Source organism: Triturus cristatus, chromosome 1_2, assembly GCF_964204655.1.
Source record: "Triturus cristatus chromosome 1_2, aTriCri1.1, whole genome shotgun sequence".
NCBI classification, from domain to species: Eukaryota; Metazoa; Chordata; class Amphibia; order Caudata; family Salamandridae; genus Triturus; species Triturus cristatus.
This window is the reverse complement of record NC_140580.1, coordinates 910,155,728-910,176,465: the sequence shown is the minus strand read 5'-3', so window position 1 is coordinate 910,176,465 and position 20,738 is coordinate 910,155,728. Positions and strand designations below refer to the sequence as shown.

General features: G+C 47.8%; 1 protein-coding gene across 4 annotated transcripts in view; it reads left to right on the top strand.

Moving 5' to 3' along the window:
- The first annotated feature begins 789 nt into the window (after positions 1-789).
- Positions 790-20,738, top strand: part of AGRN (agrin) — a 726,538-nt gene continuing 706,589 nt past the window's right edge. For all 4 annotated transcript variants that reach the window (XM_085609660.1, XM_085609659.1, XM_085609658.1 and 1 more), the window contains exon 1: positions 790-1,488. In XM_085609660.1, coding sequence (XP_085465786.1) covers positions 1,303-1,488 — 186 coding nt within the window. In that variant the 5' untranslated portion in view covers positions 790-1,302. The remainder of the gene's footprint in view (positions 1,489-20,738) is intronic.

Genomic DNA, 20,738 nt, shown 5'->3' with positions numbered 1-20,738 from the left:
AAGAACGATGGATTTAACCCAGATCTCTTGACTGGGGGAGAATGTCTGCATTGTCAGCATTCCGTCCATCATTTGTTTGTTGTAAAGATAGGTTTGGAGAAGACATCTTTGTTCTCAGGTTCTGGTCTGACTCTCACGGGGCTTGCCGGAGACCTTTTAGGGTACCACTCAGAGTCTCGGGGCTTCTCTTTCTTGTAACTTCAGGCCTGGTACTTCCCAGTTTGAATTACAACTCTCCGTGGTTTCTTTCCTCTGCTGCTCCCACACGCAGGGACAATCCGGATAAACTTCTCCTCTAAGATGTGTTGCAGTGTCTTCACAAGACGTGCCCATTGGTACTTGTGTGCAGGCTTCGTGATGGGAGTGCGGAAAGAACAACACATCTAGACGAGTTTGTGGTTGGCGCTTCTGGCCTTACTCGGACCCTTGTCCAAGAGTGGACATCTTTGGCCATTATATTTATATTAGAGCCCAGACTTCTAGATGGGATGCAGGGGAGACTTGGGTTGGAAACTGTCCCGAGCACGGGATTCCACAGCACAATCTGCCCACTGGGGGCGAGATGGGGGGGGAGGGGGTCTTCGCGGACGTCTAGGGCAGGTACTAGGCTGCGGGGACAGCAGCATCAGCCCCCACGAACCCCAATTTGCATGCAGGGCGTACTCCGTGCACCTTTAAAAGTCACATCACGTTGCGCGTTCCTGATTATCCATTAACCTGATTTGAGGCTGCGTTTCCTGGGGGTGGCGTTTCTCCACAATAAGGAAAGTGAGAGAGCGAGAAGAGGGAGGGCGGGGGAGACACAGGCAGGCAGGGCCCTCCTGCCCCCTTCCCTCCCCTCTTATCAGCAATTCAGATTCCATGCAAATGTGCAGCAGCCGCGGCGAGGCAGGATCCCGGGAGCACTCAGAGGGAAGCAGGCAGCCGAGGGGACGCAGAGGTACCGGGGCGCTACACACGAGCCCTCCTACTCCCGGGACTCTTACGTGAACACGCAAGAACCAAAGCTCTGCGCCAGAGCCGACCCGCTCCATCGGACCCCCGGAGGACGCGCGCAGAGCAGGGCAGCACCCGGGGACCCATCCTGCACCCCTCCCAGGACCCTGCCGAGTGCCGCGAGAGACTGCCGAGCCCCGCTGCTCCCGCAGGAAGAGTCCGAGGGGACGGGTGTCTCCCAAAGTTCCACTGCTCCCCCGAGACTCTCCCAGGAAACAGCAGGGCTCTCCCGGGCGCCACCAAGTTGCCCTGCTCCGCCAGCGCCGCACCTGGAAGGATCCCCGCCCGGAGGAGGCTCTGCTCGCTATGGGGAGCCGCTGGAGGACATTGGGGCTCGCCCTGCTGACCCTGGCTGCCCTGTGCCCCGGCTCGGCGGCCTCCTGCCCTGAGAGGGAGCTGGAGAGGCGGGAAGAGGAGGCGAATGTGGTACTCACCGGGACCGTGGAGGAAATCTTAAACGTGGACCCGGTGCACAACACCTACTCGTGCAAGGTAAAAGGGGTACGGAGGGAGGGGCACAAGTTAAGGGGGCACACCGTGTTCTGTAAGTTCAGGGGCACACCTTTTGCAAGTTATGGGCAGCAGGCCACACCTGTCGCTGTGTGGTATGTGGTACAGGGGCACCTCCCCTGGGGCAGGGTAAGAGGGCCATGTCTTCTGCTAAAAGGTGGAGAGCATGCCTACTGCTGCTGAGTAAGGGGCATGTGAGACAACAATCACTCCACGGTAATGGAGCGCGTAAGCACACGTAAACAAAAAAAAACACGGGCATTCGCCAGTCTGCTGTAGGGGCACACTCATGTCAAGGCAAAAGGGTTGTTCGGAGCATTTATTCTGCTGCGAGGTAACGCCCGTAGGAGGTGCCTACTGCGAGAAAAACCTGCCTGCTGGGACACCTACTGTGAGAAGACGAATGTAGGCGTGTCCTTTGCAAATTAACCCACTCTAAGGCTGCAGGCACTGTGGCGAGCACCACAGTGCGATGTAACAGATACGGGGTTCACAGATACTGTGGCAAGATAGGGGTGCATACCGCAAGGCTGTTGGTTGTGGGGGCGCACCTGCTGCAAGGTAAAGGGGTGTAGTGGTGACAGAGACTGCTATAAAAGGGTACGAGAGAGACAGTTAAAGAATGATAAAGAGACGCCTACTACATGATGAGACATGTGGAAACACATAGCTTTCTAAAGTCCACGAAAGACATGCAAATTGCAGTATAACGAGACACCTACTGCATGATGAGACCTGTGGAAACACATAGATTTCTAAGGGCCACGAGAGACATACGTACTGTAATATAAAGAGACATGTGGGAACGCCTAGCCTTTCGGGTCTTCTCACGGTGCATGGGTACAGGGTAAGCGGACTGGCAGCACACTGCAAGGGTATGTTGCATGGGGCACACTTTAGTACAAGGTAAGGGGCACATGGCACATCTGTTGCAAAGCAAGGCGGTATATATGGGGCACACCTACAACATGGTAAATGGCACATCTCTTTTAAGATCAGGGGGCACAGGGAACACTGACTGAAAACGAAATGGGCGTGCCCCTTGTGACGTAAGATGCACTAGAGCCCGTCTATGGTAGTGCAATGGGGCCCCTGGTACAATCTCTAGATTGTAGGAATCGGGCACATCTACTGGAAGTAAATTGTGTGGGGGGGCGCCTAGCTTCCATAGACAAAGACTGGGGCACCTACTTTAAAGATACAAGGGGCTCGCCCACTGCAAAACTTCAAGGCATGTTCTCTCCCTACTGCGGTGAAGGCGCGCTTGCTGATGGTAGGACTTGCTGCAAGGTGAGTGGATATGTAAGGGGTACACCAGTTGCAAGGCGGACCCCTTTTTAAGTGAGGGGACCCAGGGCACACCTACTTCGGCTCAAAGGGACATAGTGTAAGCCTACTCCAAGTGTAAGTGACGGTTCCTCCAAGTAGGGTGGGGACCGCCAAGAAGTAGACTCATCAAGGAATACTTCCCTACCCAACAGTTAGACAAATTAGCCAGAGTCGATGATAATGGTTTGGAGAAAACACTTCTCAGGCCGCATTTATAGCAAATGGGAGATAAAAACATAAACATTGCATATACAATTATCAACCATACAGATTATTAACATAAGTCATTCAAACCCTGCAGAGATAACTAGACATCAATCTCCTAACCATTGTATCACCCAGAGCCACGAATGGCCACCCTGCTGGCCCTTCCAGCACCAAGGACCCGAAAGGGGCCTCTTCTGCCAACTCCAGGGCTCCTTACTGAATTTAACTCTGGACAAAATTACTTGGCCACCTACACTAGGAGCACAGGGTCAACTAGAAAGCAGGGCCCAAACCACTGTGCCAGAGCTGATGCTAATGATAGATCTCTTGCAACCTTTGGGAGAAGGGCCTTGGCAACTGGGCCATAACAAGGTCCTCTCATGCAGGCCCCATCTTAACCCCCCTGCCCCGTACTGAATATCTGTGTAGGGCTAGGGAGAGTCAACAAAGTGCTCATCCATTCTGTGAGAGAGCTGCAGTTTGTCCAGATAGTGCAAAAAGCCAATTCACAGGCCACCCTGCCTTAATTATGGCTGACTCGTCACCCTGCAGGTGACCCTGCCATCCCCTTAGTGCCCATCCTGCCAATCGGGGCTGGAAGCAGATTTCATATACATTTAGGGAGCTGCCTGGCTCCTGCTAAAATTCAATAGATATCAATCACATTGCTTTTGGCTATTGTCCCCACAATTGTTGGCCCTCGCCTATCAACGGGCGAGGCAGTCGAGGGATCATGTGGGTGCCCTTCCTCTTTTAGTCATAGGAAGCAAAACCACTGCAACCCTCAGAATTGCAAAACCTGGCGAGGGTATCCCTAAAAATGAATTGAGTCAGACAGTCACACTGAGATGTACACAGACTGGGGTCGAGCAAGGACCACCTGTAAATCGAGGGGGGTGGAAGGGTTACCTTTGATTCATGGGCGCCAGGGATCAACTGTACACTCCTGGCTCAAAGGTAGGAAGACATGCTGTGGTCGTAGTGTAAGGTAAAGGAGCAAGAATTCCCCCCCCCAACTGCCAGATAACCAGGGCCCATCTACTGCAGCACGGTAATGGGGCATTCGTGTTTCTGTAGGATGACACAAGCAAGGTTATGTGAGCAGATACAGCTAGCAAAGGAGGAAACATGGGGGCAAACATGCAAGAAAGAGCCAGCTACTGCTGAAATGTAAGCAGGGGACACACAAACACAGTCACGGTAAACCAGCACAGGGCACCGGCGAGGGCCCTGCTGATTGCAGGTGTCTTGGCCAGCCTCCTGCAGAGTAAGGTTTTACAGACAAAACCGAAGTCCTAATCTTCAGCAATAACCACTCCCCTTGACACGCCTCTGGGTGGTCCACTGAACTTGGCCCCCCATTGATCCCTACGGATCATGCCAAGACCATGGGGATCAACCTGGACACCAACCTTCCCATGAGCAGACAGATCAACGCTGTCTCCTCATCAGGCTTCCACATCCTGCTAATGCTGCACAAGATTTTAATGTGGTTCCCCCTGAACGGCAGACGAACGCTCACCTAGACTCTTATCACGGAAACGCCCTCTACATCAGAAACCCAGCCCATGTCCTACGCCAAATTCAACCCCTCCAGAACGAGTCTTCAGACTCATTTTAAATATCCCACGAAATAACCACATCACTCCACACCTCACCGAGCTCCTCTGGCTCCCAGGCAAGGAAAGATGTAAGTTCAAGCTACTCATCCATGCCTACAAATCTCTCCACACCACCGGTCCAGCTTACCTCAACGTCTACCAACCCACCAGACACCTTCAGTCCGTGTCCCGCAAAGAGCACACCTCCTTCGCATTGAGAAGACCAGAAGCAGAAGATGTTCCTTCTCACTAGTACCTTTCAGCCAAGACCTGGAATGACCTCCAAAAACACCTCAGACCCCCCCCCCCTCCTGGACTTCTGATGGAAACTTAAGACATGGCTCTTCCAGAGAAGCAGGCAGGATCGCCGCCTCCCCCTTGCTTGCCCTACTCAGCACCTGGATACTCTCACGGGTGATTAGCCAAGCTCTACAATTTTACACAACATACCGGTCACCTCTGTCTCTGTAAGGTGATGTGTAGCTAATCTTGTAAGATTGTGTGGTTCAGTTTGCATTGTTAGGAGACACACTCACTCCATGAGGTAACTGGAGGTGCTTTGTACTGGTGGTCGTGGTGCCCAGTACCTAAAAGCGTCCATGTTTTAGCGCCTCCTGCGACATAAGCGGGCATCGCCTAGTATCCCACGCTCATGTTAACGTGAATTAAAGTTATATCGGCCCCTCTGCTCGGCCATACGAGAAATACCCAATCCCACCCTCCACCCGCAGACACGTGTCTCTCCCGCCGAGAAGACGGGTCCTCCCCAACTGCCGAGAGAGACGCGTGTTCCGCCTGCCCCCATTCCTCCCCACCCATTTCTGTCTGTCGGGAACGACGACCACAGAGCAGCCAGAAAGTCCATATTTTGAGAGCGGGTGTGCGCCATGTCAGATGAGGAGAGGGTGGGCGTCGAGAGGACAGAACGGCGTCGGGTAGTGGGCCAGGTGCTGGATTTGGACACTTTTACTGCCGTGAGGGTTGGGGGCCTTTTACGGATAAGAGCTGAAGATTTGTAAGGCTGTAGCAGAGAGTGAGTGTAAAGTCCGCCACCCTCTTTTACGCCCTCACCTCACAGGGTCGCACTAAGCACTGGCAGGGTCGCGGCTTTTAACAATGTTTGTTGTAGAGAAAGGAGAGGAATTCCAAGCAAGCAACGATCTCTATGACGTTTTAATATTGCAAAGCATATTTACAGATTTCCTGTGCCAGGCATGTCGTTTGTAAAGCTAATATTCTGAATACTTGTCTGCAAGGATCGAGCCCTCCCCCCCGCCCCACCCCCCGCCATTGCACCGCCTGGCTGGCCACTGTCTGCAAACGCAGTGGCCCACTCCGGCCTGCAGCCTTATGACACTGGATACAGACCTAGTCCCCTCTGCCCCGGATGCAGAGCAGGTGCTCTGCCCACTGTCTGCAGATCTAGCGCCTCCTGTCGTGGCTGAAGGATCATGAAACCAGGTGCTTTGACCACTGTCTGCAGACCTAGCGTTTCCTGTCTTAACTGCAGGATCATGAAACTGGGTGAACACCGGCTTCTCGCACCACTGCCTGAAGACCTGGTGGCACCTGTCCGGGCTGCAGCATCATGAAGCTGGATGCAGCTGGTACTCTTGCACTAATTGCCCACTTGATGCCCCTGGCTTTAGTAGCCGGAGATGTGACGGAGCTCAGTGCAGTTGCTGTGGGCCTATCCCTGGCTGCAGCGCCCCTAAACTTGGTAGCGGCAGGTTCGATGGCGCTGGCTGCAGCCCCGGTGCCCTCGTCAGGCCCGCAGCAGGTTCCGCGGAGCCTGGCCTCTCTGCTCGGACTTTTGTGAGCTGAGAGAGGCACGGCATTTAAATAAATCCCTTTGGAAGCTCTGGCTTTTGTGGTGCCGCGGAGCTGGCCCGAGGCTGGGGAGGGGGTTACGTTTCTTGAGCCGTGAGAAAGGGGGCCGAACAATAAAGCCCACCAGCAGCCCTGCCTGCCAGTAACTTGCTTCAGCTTTTAACCCTTCGCAGCCCTGAAGGAATGCCCCCGCAGCCTCCCATCTCCGGAGTGCGCGCGGCTGACCCTAACCACGCTGGAACCCAGCCCCTAAATGACCCCACACAGATCCCTTTTATGAGTTCATCGCAGGCGCCTCGCCTGACTTCGGCGTTTCAGAAGAGGCTCAGATCACAACCTCTATTAAATCGGTGCTTCCGCTTTTTTAAGAGATTGTTACCAAGAGCCGGAAATAATTACCAGGCGAAGACTAGCAACTGTGCTAATAGTGCCTGGACGTGTAAAAACATGCACCGCGCGCGCCCTATCTGTGCAAGTACCGGTGCTTTTTTGTGCCAGCGCGAGCGCTCCTTCCTGCCCCAGGTTAACGGCTGCACCCACCCCAGGCGCCCCTTCACGGATCCTGAGCATTCAAACATGCGCGCGCCCCGGTGGGTGCAACAAGTGCAGAAGCTGTCGAGGATTTGCAATAAACGGTAGAAGTTGTCTTTATGTAAGATCATGACCAGGTCAGGCAATTGCTCAGTCAGAAGCAGGGGCGCCGCCCCCCCCCTCGCTATGGGCCACTTCAGGGTGCACCTCGACACGCTAAGGTTCCCAGTTAACTCGTTAGGGATGAAATAAAGAAAAGTGTTAATAGAAAAGGGAAAGAAGAATGAAGTATTTAAACGAAGAAAACGTGAGAGGAAGGAAGGGTGAAAAGAAAGATATGAAGTGATAGGACGGATGTGTGGGTGGGTGAATTGAGAAGTGGATGGATGGGTTAAAGGAGAGGTGGATGGATGGGTAAGTGTACATCTGAGAGGGCGATGGATGGACTGGTGAAAGAATGTCAGTAAATGGATATCTGAGTGGATGGATGGCAAAAAGGAACAATTGATGGATGAAAGACTTTATTGATGGTTGTGTAAGTCAAAGGATGAATGTATGGGTGGATGGATATATGGATGGATGCATATGTGGTGGATGTGTGAATGAACAGAATGGTGAACATTGAATGACGACTAAATGGATGACAGAAGGTAAAACTGAAATGGTGGATATCAGAGGACCAATGGAAGGGTGAAAAGATACATGGATAGATGCTTGGATGGAAGAGGCAAGGGAGCACTTCTAGGAAGGTTTGAGTTCACTTATCCTTGATGCCATCAGAGCTTTGGTTCAAAGTGGGGACTAATTTCATTTTCTGTCTACTCGCTTGAGCAGAAGGATGCTTATCTGTTGAGTAGGAATACAACCCTCAAGTTTCCTTATTTCATGTGTGAGCAGGTCACTCAGTCCAAGTTTTCGTGCTGCATTCTGGGACTTGCAGTTCTATTTTATCCCATGAGAAATTCAGCACTCATAATCTCGGAATGCAAATGAAACCAGCATTGGCAAAGGCAATTTGTCTGGCATTGGCTTTGTCTCTGATTGTTTAGTTTAGTTATGGATTTTGTAGAACTGTTGTCAGAGGAACTAGAGTGCCCGCCCAAATATAAAAAAACAAGTATTGGCAAAGACCGCAGGTCTTTCCTTTTGACCTACCGGCTTTGCCAATGCTTTGTAGCCACAATGTACAGCATCAGCAAGACGCTGTGACATGAAAAAAAGCTAAAAAAAAAAGGAATACAACTTAAGAGATCCAATGACGCAGCTGTGTCATTTTGTAGGTGCACACATGCACGCCTACAAAATGACGCAGGCACTGTTTATTTTTTTATAATTTACCAGTCAAGAAGGATTGGTAATTTATTTTTTAAAGGAATAGACATAGCGCAAAATAGTTTTTTAGGTGGATGGGCTAGCAGCCATTTGCTGCCCTGTCCTCAGCAAAAGCAATAAAAAATAAAAGAGGATGGGGGGGCAATAGGGAGCAGACTGGGAGAAACAACACTCAAGGGAGAAGCAGACATGGTTGAGCGCAACATCGAGGTGGCAATGAGAAGTACATGAGCGAAAGAGAGCAACGCAGAGCTCAGCATAGGAGGGGAAGGGAAGTATGTGAGGGAGACAGCTGGAAAACTCATGTACTCTCACGGAGTACTTAACCAAAAAGCAAAGTACAGTTCCCTGAAGTAAGCATTGAAAGGACCCAAGTAAAGAGGCTATCCTCCAGGCCAATGACGAACTCAGAATAGGAAGGGAAGTCCACACAAGGCAACACATAAAAAGCAAGCTAATGTGCATGGCAATAAAGCCAAAGAATGGTAAACAACAGTCGGGTCTAAGCCCGCTGTAAGTTCACAATAGGTCTTTCATAACCAGACAGCTTGCTTTCTGCTAGGTGAGACCTAAAAACGACCAAAAAAAGAAATACTTTTTGATCTAAAAAAAAGTGCACATTGCCATAGTAATGCCTGCAACTAAAGGGAACTACTCTGTGGATGTGCTCTTTGTAAACAAGCAGAATGCTGTCCCTTACAGTAAAGCTAGTCGATGGCTGAAGTGGGCTGCCTCGCTCTGTATGCTGTAATGGCCGGAACTAAAATGTGAATGACACAACATCAGAGAGTTTGAGGTTTGAACCCATATTTCTCACAAGATCTGTATCTTTTGTTGAAAATTTCACACTCTAAGGCAGCTAGTGTTGACCAGTCCATTGCATAACCTTTATGTTGTGGTGTCTGGGTGCTTTTAACCCCTTCGCTGCAGCGCGAATTCCGCCGCAGCGCTGGGGGGGTTTGGGGGGTTTACGGCGCCGCTATGCTCATGACGGAACCACGCCGTCATGAGTCACGGGCGAGCTGTGCTCATGACGGCGTGGTTCCGTCATGACTCCACCCACTTGCGCTAATCGCCCGCACAGGCGGGGAATTAGCGCCGCGTGGGCGGAGCGGCCGGCAACGGCCGCAGCATGACGGAACCACTCCGTCATGAGCACACAGCGCCCGTGGCTCATGACGGAGTGGTTCCGTCAAGGGCATGCAAGGGGTTAAAAAAAAAGACATCTTCCTGTCCATCGCAATAGCTTTGCTCACACACATTGTGATGGTTATACCTTTTGCACAATAATTATCAATCCACTTCGCTTGTCGGCTTGAGTTTGACACAATCCTCTCCCAATGATCCTAGTTTAGTGGGTGAATAATAGTATATGTAGGCAGGTCGTTGCCCCTCCTTATGGCAATTGCCACCAGGAGCTTGATTCAGTAATTCCAGTCCGTGCACTTCAGTCTGTGTCTGGTTCAGACTGATTGAGCACAGGGACATCAATGCAACAAAAAGCCAGGGGACCGAAAGGGACTTCATGCCCGGTTTTATACACACAATGACATCAGAGATGACACCTCCCTCGGCCCCCACTTTAGCTGAGTGGATGAGAGACACGCAAGGAGTGAAAACTGCCTTAAGTGTAGTTGTTTCCTGTTACATCCTTCATGATCCTCAGACCAGATTTAGCAGTTGCAGTCCAAGGGTACCGATGTGCAGGTCACTAGTAGTAGCTGCAAAGCCTGGCGACTCCTAAGCAACATCCATGATCGAGCAGCAGCCTTTCATCAGTGACTGCCCTCTTTCATGTTTTTGCAGTATTTTTGTAGTGCAAATCTCACTCGAGGGCATTAGAGAACCTTACAACAGAACCAGACAACGTTCAGCTTTTTAGACATAGGGAGATACCGTGATTTGCCCAGTCACACAGGATGTGGCAATGAGGCTGGGATTGGATTCTGGTTCCCAATGGTTCAAGGTGGGCATCTATTGCCAGTATCGTAATCAAAGTGGAATGAATCACTCGTGTCAATGTTCCAGACCCTCAGGAAAGTCTTGTTGGAGACCCTCAGCTACACATTTACAGTATGCTGTGTATATTAATTCTCCACTAGTGTGGTTTGGTGGACAGCATCATCATAAGGTCTATCACTCGAGTGTTCTGTTTTCCAAGTGATCTACTGTCCTCCACCAGGAGGGAGACTGTCCGGATAACGACAGTAGTGAGAAAAGTTGAAATTATCTCCTTTCCTGTTTTTTGAGTATTTTTCTCCAAGAGAGGGATAAGGTTAAAAGAAACTGAGTTCTTTGAGAGGATGAATTATTGATTCACAACACTTGATGGTTTGGTCGAAATGTTTCACCTGGGAGAGCCTGGGGTCTCCGATACAAATTTCTTGAGGCTCTGGAACATTAACACAAGTGATTCATTCCCCTTTGATTACGATACTGTTAGCTTTAGAAGCCGAAAGAAGCAGATATTCAATCTCCTCCCCTAACCTTTTTGAATCTATTGCCAGTAGCCACATCTTCTCCCCATAGAAGACATGACCACACAGAGCAGTGGAAGTTGTGGGATGGACACATTTTGTGGTTAAAATGGTCCCTTCTCCCTTGCAGGAATGTATTAGGTACTAAAATCCAGAGGTGCACTGTAAATGTAAATGCCAGCATTTGTAAAGCTCACAACGACCTCCAGAGAGGTGTCCCGGCGCTGGGGACCGTCGGTAAGATTAAGCAAGCTATTGCCCAGAGTCACATGGTGCTGTGCTGACCTGCCGCCGGAGCCGGGGATCGAACTGTGAACCCTGTGGGTCCGGAGTCAGGCACCCTGGCCGCTGTGCCACTGTCCATGGGGCAGGAGAGCCATGCATATCACTAACCCTCTTTACTACATATGTTGGTGGCGTAAGCCTTTTAAAGCTTTTCTCTTGCAACTGATCAGATCCAGTTACCATTTATGTAGGATGTGCCCTAAACTGAATTGTTTCTAGGTGCTTGAAAAATGGCACCTTTATTGTCAAACTCAAATTCACCCTCTTTAGCCACTCAATCCTATGAAAGACTTAGGGGACACAAATCAGTGACATGATATTTACGCAGAGATCTCACCTGGGACAGGTGCTAGGAATTGATCTATCGTATTAGCAATATTTTCCATGCTGGTAGGTAATATGGCATGGGTTTGGCACTCATTGGTGGCTGGAAATATTTAATACACTGTTTTCTTATAAAAAGCAGGAAAGCACTATAGAAATTCTACAAGATACAATGCAGGGTTTGAGGAGCCGAACAGTCAAGTGACTTTCACTGCTCAGATTCATGTTTTAACACTTGTGTGATGTTTGCCTTGCATCTTACACTGCAATGAGTCACAGAGTACTGTGTACATTTGTGGCACACATCCAGGCCTAGTACAAGGCAGCAAAGGAGTTTCATGAAACAGCACTGCAAATATGTGAGAGGAAATTGGCACAACCACAGAGCTGTGCTATTGTGTGGGAGGGCGGAGTTCATGATCCAGGCCTCAATTGAGAAGGAGGAGCCAATAAGTGCACGCTGCTTTCCAGGACCAAATCACATTAATGGAAGCACTGTCAAAGTAATTAAGTATATTGGATGCTGGCAGTCGTGCCCATCGCCCACCAGTGTAGTTGTATGGACACTGGCTGCAGCTGGATTTCCGTTGCCAGTGGAACACAAACTCTGCTGAGAGATCCCGGATAAATAAGGGTGCTGTAAAGTCTCCTATGCCCCACATTGCTCATCATTCTCTTTCCATAGATGCTGCCTGCCTATGGAGTTTAAACCGCTTGCTAGCTGCCATATTGTACCCAGATCTGAACACAGGCAATGCCCAACCTGCTGTATAGCGACCAAGAGTGGTTATTGTACGGTTTGTGGATTCTGACTTCTAGAGCCCCCTGGTAGCTTTGTCTACTCTCTGTCCCCTTACAGGTCTCTTGTACTTGGAGCAACACTTGATGCAGTGAGGTTTAACCTGTGAAATCCTTTATGGCTTTGCCTTTTTCAAGTCAGAGACTCACAGTCTGGCGCCTGAAAGAATCAAAGGGTGTAACTGGAAAGTGCCGTCCTTTATTCTTGTCTGTGTAGCAGACGATTGGGACCTAAACAGTGTTTGTGCTGAGCTGATGTGTGCCGATGAGAAATTATTGCTTAGACATAGCTGTATTTCATTTGGAATCCTACAAGACTGTTTGCTCACTCATCTCATGGCAGGGAGCTGGGGGTCGAAGTAGCTACTGTGAAAACTGGACAGATAATGGTCTCAGAAAAAATACAAAAATTGGCCTTTTGACAGCTGAGCTATTTGTCCCGAAGGCTAATGACCTCATTACTAGGTCCCTCTCCGAGGCGAGATTTGGTAATTCCATCTCTCCAGAGTTACCGATACTGGAGTAATCGGTAACCTAAGGCGGTGGAGTTAACTGGAATTGCCAATAGGACCCTGATGTTCCCCTTAGAAGAAATCAGGACTAAGATGCAGAATTGGTCATTTCAGTCCCGGTTATTCCTTATTTCTCTCGGAGGCCGCCACAGTCTCTAGATGAAAAACATAAAATCTGCAGAATTAATACAGGCCTTGTAATTCTGATGGGGCTGGCAATATTTATTTCCAAGCTTGCATTTTTATGGTTTCCCAAATAAACCCCAAAATGTGCCCTGACATTGTAACTGGATCAGTTTTCCTTAAATGAAATTTATTAGCAGCTAATACAAGTAGTATCGGCAAAAGGCAGTGGGTCTAACGTTTTTGTTAGCGCGGAGATTGTTCATAGTTGGGAGACTTCATGTGTTTTGCCTCCCATTGTCCTAGAAAGACATTCCCATAATGAAGCGAAATCTTAGGCTCCAACAATATGAAAGCTGGGAGTAGGGCCCCTTTGCTGAACAGACTGCATTAGGAGAGCTGAGCTGTACCTCAACGAAAATTGGTATGTAAAAGAGTCTGAAGATAAAGTTTGCATTGTAAGAGGTGAATTATTTGCACAGGAGATCATTTTGACAAAGAGCCGGTATTTTAATTAAATGCATCTGCAAGAAAGCCTAAAGTCATACATTTTTGCTTTGCAAATACAATATGTTATCATGACAGCATGTAAAACAAATGAACGCGAAAGAGTGATGTCAATAGCATGCTGTCTTTACGACAGGTGAAGGCATACGAATATAAATCACTACTAATAAAATCCATAAATCAACAGTTAAAATGTAATTGTATACGTAAGGTAAATAGATCTAAGAACACACGCAAACACACACACACGCAAACACACACACACACACACACTCGTGTCATATCTACAGCCTAAGAAAAAGACTACTTTGATGCTGCATCACAAAACCCTAATGGAAACATGAATGAGATAATGAAATCATTCATGAAATGCCATGGTCTTGATGGACAGCCCATTGAAGCAGTGGAAAGACAAACTGTGAGAAGCACATGGAAACAACTGACTGAATGGGGCTGACCCAAAGCCAGCTCGCTATCTCTCTTTCTCTCTCTCACTCTTTCTTTCGCTCTCGCAGACGGCTAAAGCGGTCTGCCACCAGACCTAAGTATGTTATTATAACGAGAGTATTTTCACACAGAGGTGCTAGGAAATCCTAAAAGATGGGGCTGGCACAAAAATCAACACTTTATAAAATGGTGTTTGTGATCTTTTGCTTTGGAGCTGATGCCCTGGGCTGTCTGATGAGCAGTGCAGCGCAGTGCCTCCGCCTGGGCTGTGCAGGCGGCAGCACCCACGTTGAAAAAGGCTTTCTCTGCTCTGAAAATAGAGGCCTGGGCCTATTTGCACTATTTGTACCTTTTCCCTGTTTTTGTTAAAAGTCTATCATTTTTGATGGGGTTTAGGGTGATTTCAGTGTTGGACCGGAAAACAAAGTCCGCTCAAGTGAGGAACGTCTTCAGAGAGATTTGGGCAGGGACGGCAGACCTTACGAAAATGTTGGGTAATTTGATTACAGTCTGCATTGTACTGCATAATTTCTCTGCTATTTTTGCTTAAAATCCTCGAGATTTGAGAGAGCTCCAATGGAATCTTCCAATACTTGTGGGTCTGACTCAGTACTCTGGAGCAATATTTCTCCATAACTCAAGACTGTGCAAGTCCCAATGAATATGTTGTGGTTGGTGCTGGTGCGTTGCCCTGGTACTGTATACCGTCGCTGCTTTATTCTTGGAAATACTATGCGCATTTTGTGCACAGGACAGGGACAGCGTAGTACAATTGTCTATTAATGTTTACTGACACCAGTGCTGTCACTGATCTCATACACAGAATGGTAATGGTGTTCACATAGGGATTTCAGACGCTCTTTGGATCCGATATGCCTATTATGTGCCTGTGAAGTGTCTGTTTCGTCCTTGAAAACACATCTGTCCAGGTTATCATGGGATAGTTCAAGTATCTCCTCTTGATCAGCATCCTTTTTGAGTGGAGCAGCTTGGGTACACCTAGTTAAAAATTAATAAGGCCAGGGTATCGTGTTGTATTCTGTTACTCATGGTGCAATGCCTGTTCTACAGATTGCTGGTTGCTTCGTCATGGCTCCTTAACCCGGAGAGGTGCCTGCTGTCCAGATTTTAACTCTGTGCACTGCCAAGAACCCCCTGTGCCCCTCTTTCCATACCTGGCAGACTCACCCGGACTTGCATTCTTTCGAGGTTAAGAACAGGACAGCAGTGTAATTGAATAGCGATGAAATATGTCTCTCCACTCTCTAACGAGTATTTGCAAGCTTCTTGTTCTAAATCTACCTGACCCCCCCCCCCCCCTGAATCCTAACCGCCTTCTCAACTCTTCGGAGCATCCTCCTTCCTACTTCCTCCTCCTGTCTTTCTTCAACATTGTCCTCAGTGGTTAATTTGTAAAATAAAAAGTGCTGGGCGCTAACAGGAGAAATGTGCTGGTAAAAACTGCCTCCTCACTAGAGCCCTAGCACTTATCATTCCATAGAGGACTTGGCATAATGGCTAGAGCTGCCGATTTTGGAGCTGGGGAACGGGGTTTGAGTCTCGGCGTGGCGCAACATCCTGTGATTCAGTGGAAAATAAAGTGCCTTCCAAATGAGTGTCCCCTTAACTGGTGCTATAAGCACCGGTGCTGAGAATCAGGTGCCGGTGCTGAGCACCGGAAAGCACCTGCTCAAATTAAGCACTGGTTGTCCTCCACCACCACCTTCTTCCCATGCTCTTCTCCACCATGCCCTGCTCTTCTGTCTGCTACATGTACTTATCTCCCCACACTCCTTCCCTTGTGCACTGCCTTTCTCTCCTGATTCACTGTTCAGTTCTTACTGATTCTAGCTCTGGATTGGCTGCCTTGCTACCTACAGTCTCCCTTTGCACAAGACTGTTGCGCATCATTGGACCAGAGGTGACAATCTACAGTGTTCTTCTGATCAAGAAATCTGTGCACCATGGTTATTGATCCACAGTTTGCATTTGTAGTTCGTTAACTTTAGCTAGGCCCACATGGTATTTATAGATGGCAAACCTAGCGGGGAGGCAGAAGAGTGCAGTACAAGGTCCAAATTCAAATAGAAATTATTCCTGGATCCCAGAGACCTAGCTGAACACACTGCTTTCACCCAAAAATAATACCTTCCATCACCCACTCTCATGGGGAGACTCTGACATTGTCTTCCTCTATGTAAAGGAAGAGTTAGGCTTAGTCGCAACAAAGGTGGCATTGCCACACAAGTCCTACTACATATGTTTGCCATTGTCAGAACCACATACCACCAAATTCTTCTTATCGTAGAAATAACAGATAAAGCAGAGCTCAAGAAAACAGATTCTCAATGCTTTTTTGGAATAATTTCTGCTCCTCAAACACCATCAGAGCTTGCAAAGTCCCAGAGTTAGGCTTATTTAGATGTTCCTCAACATTTGCATGAAACCAATGTCAAAGCGGAATTTGCTGAACTTGCTGACAACACACACCTCTTTTTCAAATCCATGGAAAACCCAATTTCCAACTCTCATTATGCTGAAGGTTGGTGTAACTGGTAAGTGTTGTCAGCAATTAATCACAAATGCTTGTATCCTGTTCAAGAATACCATAGCTCTTCTGACTGCACACTGGCATACTCACCGTTGCCCCTGCATGGCAGGCATTATTGATCCAACAGAAAGTGAGAAGTTTGAAATAGAACTAAAGAAGGAAAATCAAATGAATGAACCCACAAACCACAGCTTCATGCAACGCGTGATAAATAAGCATGTTCTCAATTAAAGAACAAGAGGGGCAAAGCCTATAGGCCTCGTCTGTGCAAGGGCTATTGGCTTTGCCAATGTATTTTAGCCATGTTTTACACCAGCGTGGCTGCTGTTCAGCATTTCTAAAAGTTTGTGGCGTAGAGGGGAGGGGAGTGGTGTGGAGTGTCATTGAAGGGAATGTTGAAGAGTAGAGTTAAGTAGCATCGCGTCATTTATTGAACTGGCATGGGGTGAAGTCAAATAGAGTGGCGTACATAAGAGTGGCATAGAATTAACTGGTGTAGAGTGCATTGCGCAGAGTGTTGCAGAGTGTACTGGTGTAGAATGCAGTGGCATAAAATTCAGCGGCATACTATGCAGTATAGTAAAATGAGTGGTTTAGATTAGAGTGGTGCATAGTAGAGTGCAATGATGCAGAGTAGAGTGCAGTAGCGTAGAATACAGTGGCGTAGAGTAGTGTGGCATACCGTGCAGTGGTATAGAGTGATGCAAAGTAGAACATAGTAGTGTAGACTGGAGTGGCATAGCGTGGAGTGCTGCAGAGTTCAGTGGCGCAGAGTGGAGTGGAGCATGGTAGAGTGCAGTGGCCTTGAGTGGAGTGACGTAGATTGGAGTTGTGCAGAGTAGAATGGAGGGGTCTAGCCTGGAGAGGTTTATAGTAGAGTGGTGCAGGGTAGAGTGCAGTGGTGTAGAGGAGTGGTGCAGAGTGGAGTAGATTGCTGTGCTGCATAGGTCAGTGCCGTGGTGTAAATTGGAGTGGTGCTGGGTAGAGTGCTGTGGAGCGGAGTAGAGTGAGTGACGTAGAGTGGAGTATGAATGGTGAGGTAGCACACTGCCATTACAGGCAACACATTTTCAACTGAAATTAAAATTACGTTTGCACAGACATACAGTTTTACTAATAAAACTATACAGCCCACAAACGATGTATGGAAATGGCATCTCCTAGTGTATCAATTTATTTTGATCATATTAAAGTATTTGTTTACAACACTCTTCAGAATTTTAAAAAAATGTGCTTCATTTGTGCTTTCCTAATTCCTATATATTCTGTAATACTTGCACAGTTCATTTAAATGTTGTGTGCTAGAAGAAAACCTTATCTCTACCTCCAGTATCTAGCCAGACTGTCACATCAATCCGCAGGGAAAGAAAAGTAAACACCAAGCTCCCTTGTGAGACCAAGCCTGAGGTGACCTCTTTCTTTAAATGCACAGCTAATGTAACAAGATAAGAACAAGATTTACCAGCCTCTTTACAGAAAGGAGCACTCGTGGATGAGTAAAAGGAGAGGTAGTGAGAAAAGGCTTTGCTACTTGGGAGGGACAAGCTGAATTTCGACATCCTAAAACAAATAAAGCCAGCAAATAGAAAGCAAGACAATGTGAGTTACAAACCACGAAGCCAATGGTAATCACTGGGCAGAATGCATTCCCAGGGAAGCTTTCTGAATGTCCCCAAGATACCTTTAGTAAACCAGTGCTGTCTGGTAGGCTTCAGCCTAAGAAGCGCTACTATATCGCAGGAGCAAAATGTAAATTATGGGAATAGATGTCAATTACGGCTTGCGCCCAAAAACATATTGCACAATTACAGGTGACCATAATGCCACAGTAATGGGCAGCCACAAGCTTTCCTACATTATTACTCTTTATCTGATTCCAAAAGAGACTAAAGCCAAGATTACAAGTGGGCTGCATCGGATACAGAATTTACAAGGTGTGGTAAATTCTTTGTATTTTGGGTTTTCCTTATGACAATAAGGAATTGCCTGCATAAGTTGGTGTTTTCGCAACAATTTCTACATGTAGTAGAATTTATGATGCTTATTTCTGACTGGTTATTTTCGGCCTGTTTGACCTGCGGAAATTCACTAAAGCAGGTGGTGGATGCCGACAGGGCTGCACAACTCATTTCTAATTCCATTTTCATGCAAACAATCTTGCACTGGGATCAAAACTTAAAGCTCATGTGTAACTGAGGCCTGTCACTCAGTCTCATTCTCTATATCACAAGCATTTTCACGGGGGTCCGAATCTTAGAGCTCACTTGTCTGAGGCATATCAATCATAGTCTCATTCTCCACGTCACAAGCATCTGCACAGGGATCCAAAACTTTGAGTTCACATCTAACTGAGGCCTATCAATCATAGTCTCCTTCTCTACATCACAAGCATTTTCACGGGGATCCGAAACTTAGAGCTCATGTGTAACTGAGGCGTATCACTCATAGTCTCATTCTCCACGTCACAAGCATCTGCACAGGGATCCGAAACTTTGAGTTCACATCTAACTGAGGCCTGTCACTCATAGTCTCCTTCTCTACAGCACAAGCATTTGCACGGGGATCCGAAACTTAGAGCTCACTTGTAACTGAGGCCTATCAATCATAGTCTCATTCTCCACGTCACAAGCATCTGCACAGGGATCCGAAACTTTGAGTTCACATCTAACTGAGGCCTGTCACTCATAGTCTCCTTCTCTACATCACAAGCATTTGCACGGGGATCCGAAACTTAGAGCTCATGTGTAACTGAGGCCTATCACTCATAGTCTCATTCGCCACGTCACAAGCATTTGCGCTGGGAACCGAAACTATGAGCTCACGTGTAACTGAGGCCTAAGCATAATGTACACACTCTCCTCCAACCCAGGATCACAGTCATCTGAATCTACTAACGGTTGGATACCAAAGATCCCCATTAGCCATGACTGGATCACACTGAATCTCAAAGTGCCCGGATACCCATGGCTCCCTAATCCAAGACAGGGCCTCTCAGAATCTCGCAGCGCTTGGATACCCAAGGGTTTGTTGGATACCCAAGGGTTTGTTGGATACCCGAGGGTTTGTTCCGTCCGCTACAATAACAATTCGAACCGCGTAAAGTTTCAAAGGATTTACGGGGGGAAGATTCTGGCTCTAATTTTTCTGGGGCCTCTTCGAGATACAAAGCACAGTATTTTCACTCATGTGTTTTAGATCCACACCTCTTTGGTAATGTTGTAAGCTCTAACAAATATTTTGTAGAATACTCCGCTATTTGAGCTGTAGTTTTAAGTACAAACGGCAGTTAAAGTGAACCGTTTTTGACCGCTCCCTGATGAGAATGTGGCGCATGCAGGGCGTTCTATCCAGAATTCTTCCTGAACCACGGGTATCTGGGAAATCTTTCATTTCGCAGATTCGTCTTGTAAACAAGCCATTTACTGAACATTAAAGTTTAATTTCGACTGCCTGTAAATGAGGTCCTGCTCAGTCACCCCTATAAATTAATTGCCGTGTCCGAGCCCTGCCCCTTTAAACCTCTGGATTAGCCCATTGTCGTGTCCCCTGGGCGTGATTACTTTTCATGAGTCGCTGAGCTGCTCTTCGAGTCATGAACTGTGTCTTACTCCAGGAAACGGAGTCCCAGGATGTGTACGCGCTGCCTCTTGGGACCGTGTTGGATTCCCTCCCCCCACACTCTGTCCTGTGTAGGCTGTAGGGCCGTACCTTGCCACACAGGCCAAGAGTGGCCACAACCGTGGGACTGGTGACGAGAATCTGTTTAGAACTATGCAGGCCTTGTGCAGCCCACGACTATCGGAAGTTTTAGCTGTATGTCATTTTGCTGCACCTTTCATATTGATTGTCTAATTGATGCTACGGATAAGAATTCTTCAATGGCGCCTGCCTCCATTATGACAAACATCCCATCCATGTGCCCCCCCCCCCCCCACACGGTATTATATCATCCAAGGTCCCACAGAGGCCCCTGCAGAGATTACAATGCATGCGGATTAACTGTGATCCCAGAAAGTACATGTAGTGGAAAGAAAGGATGTGCTAAACGTATGTGAAGATTATTAATTGACTGTGTAAATAAATGGATACAGTATACGTTCCCCTGCGTCTCATAGGGAACGTAAATAACTGGATGCAGCATACATTCCCATGCGTCTCCAGGGGAACATAAATAAATGGATACAGTATATGACTGTAAATAAATGGATGCAGTATGTAGTCCATGCATCTATCAGGGAACGTAAATAAATGGATACAGTATACATTCCCATGCATATTACGGGAAATGTAAATAAATGCCACAGTTTGCATTCCCATTCGTCTCACAGGGACTGTAGATAAGTGGATGCAGTATACATTATTTACTATTAAGTTGAGT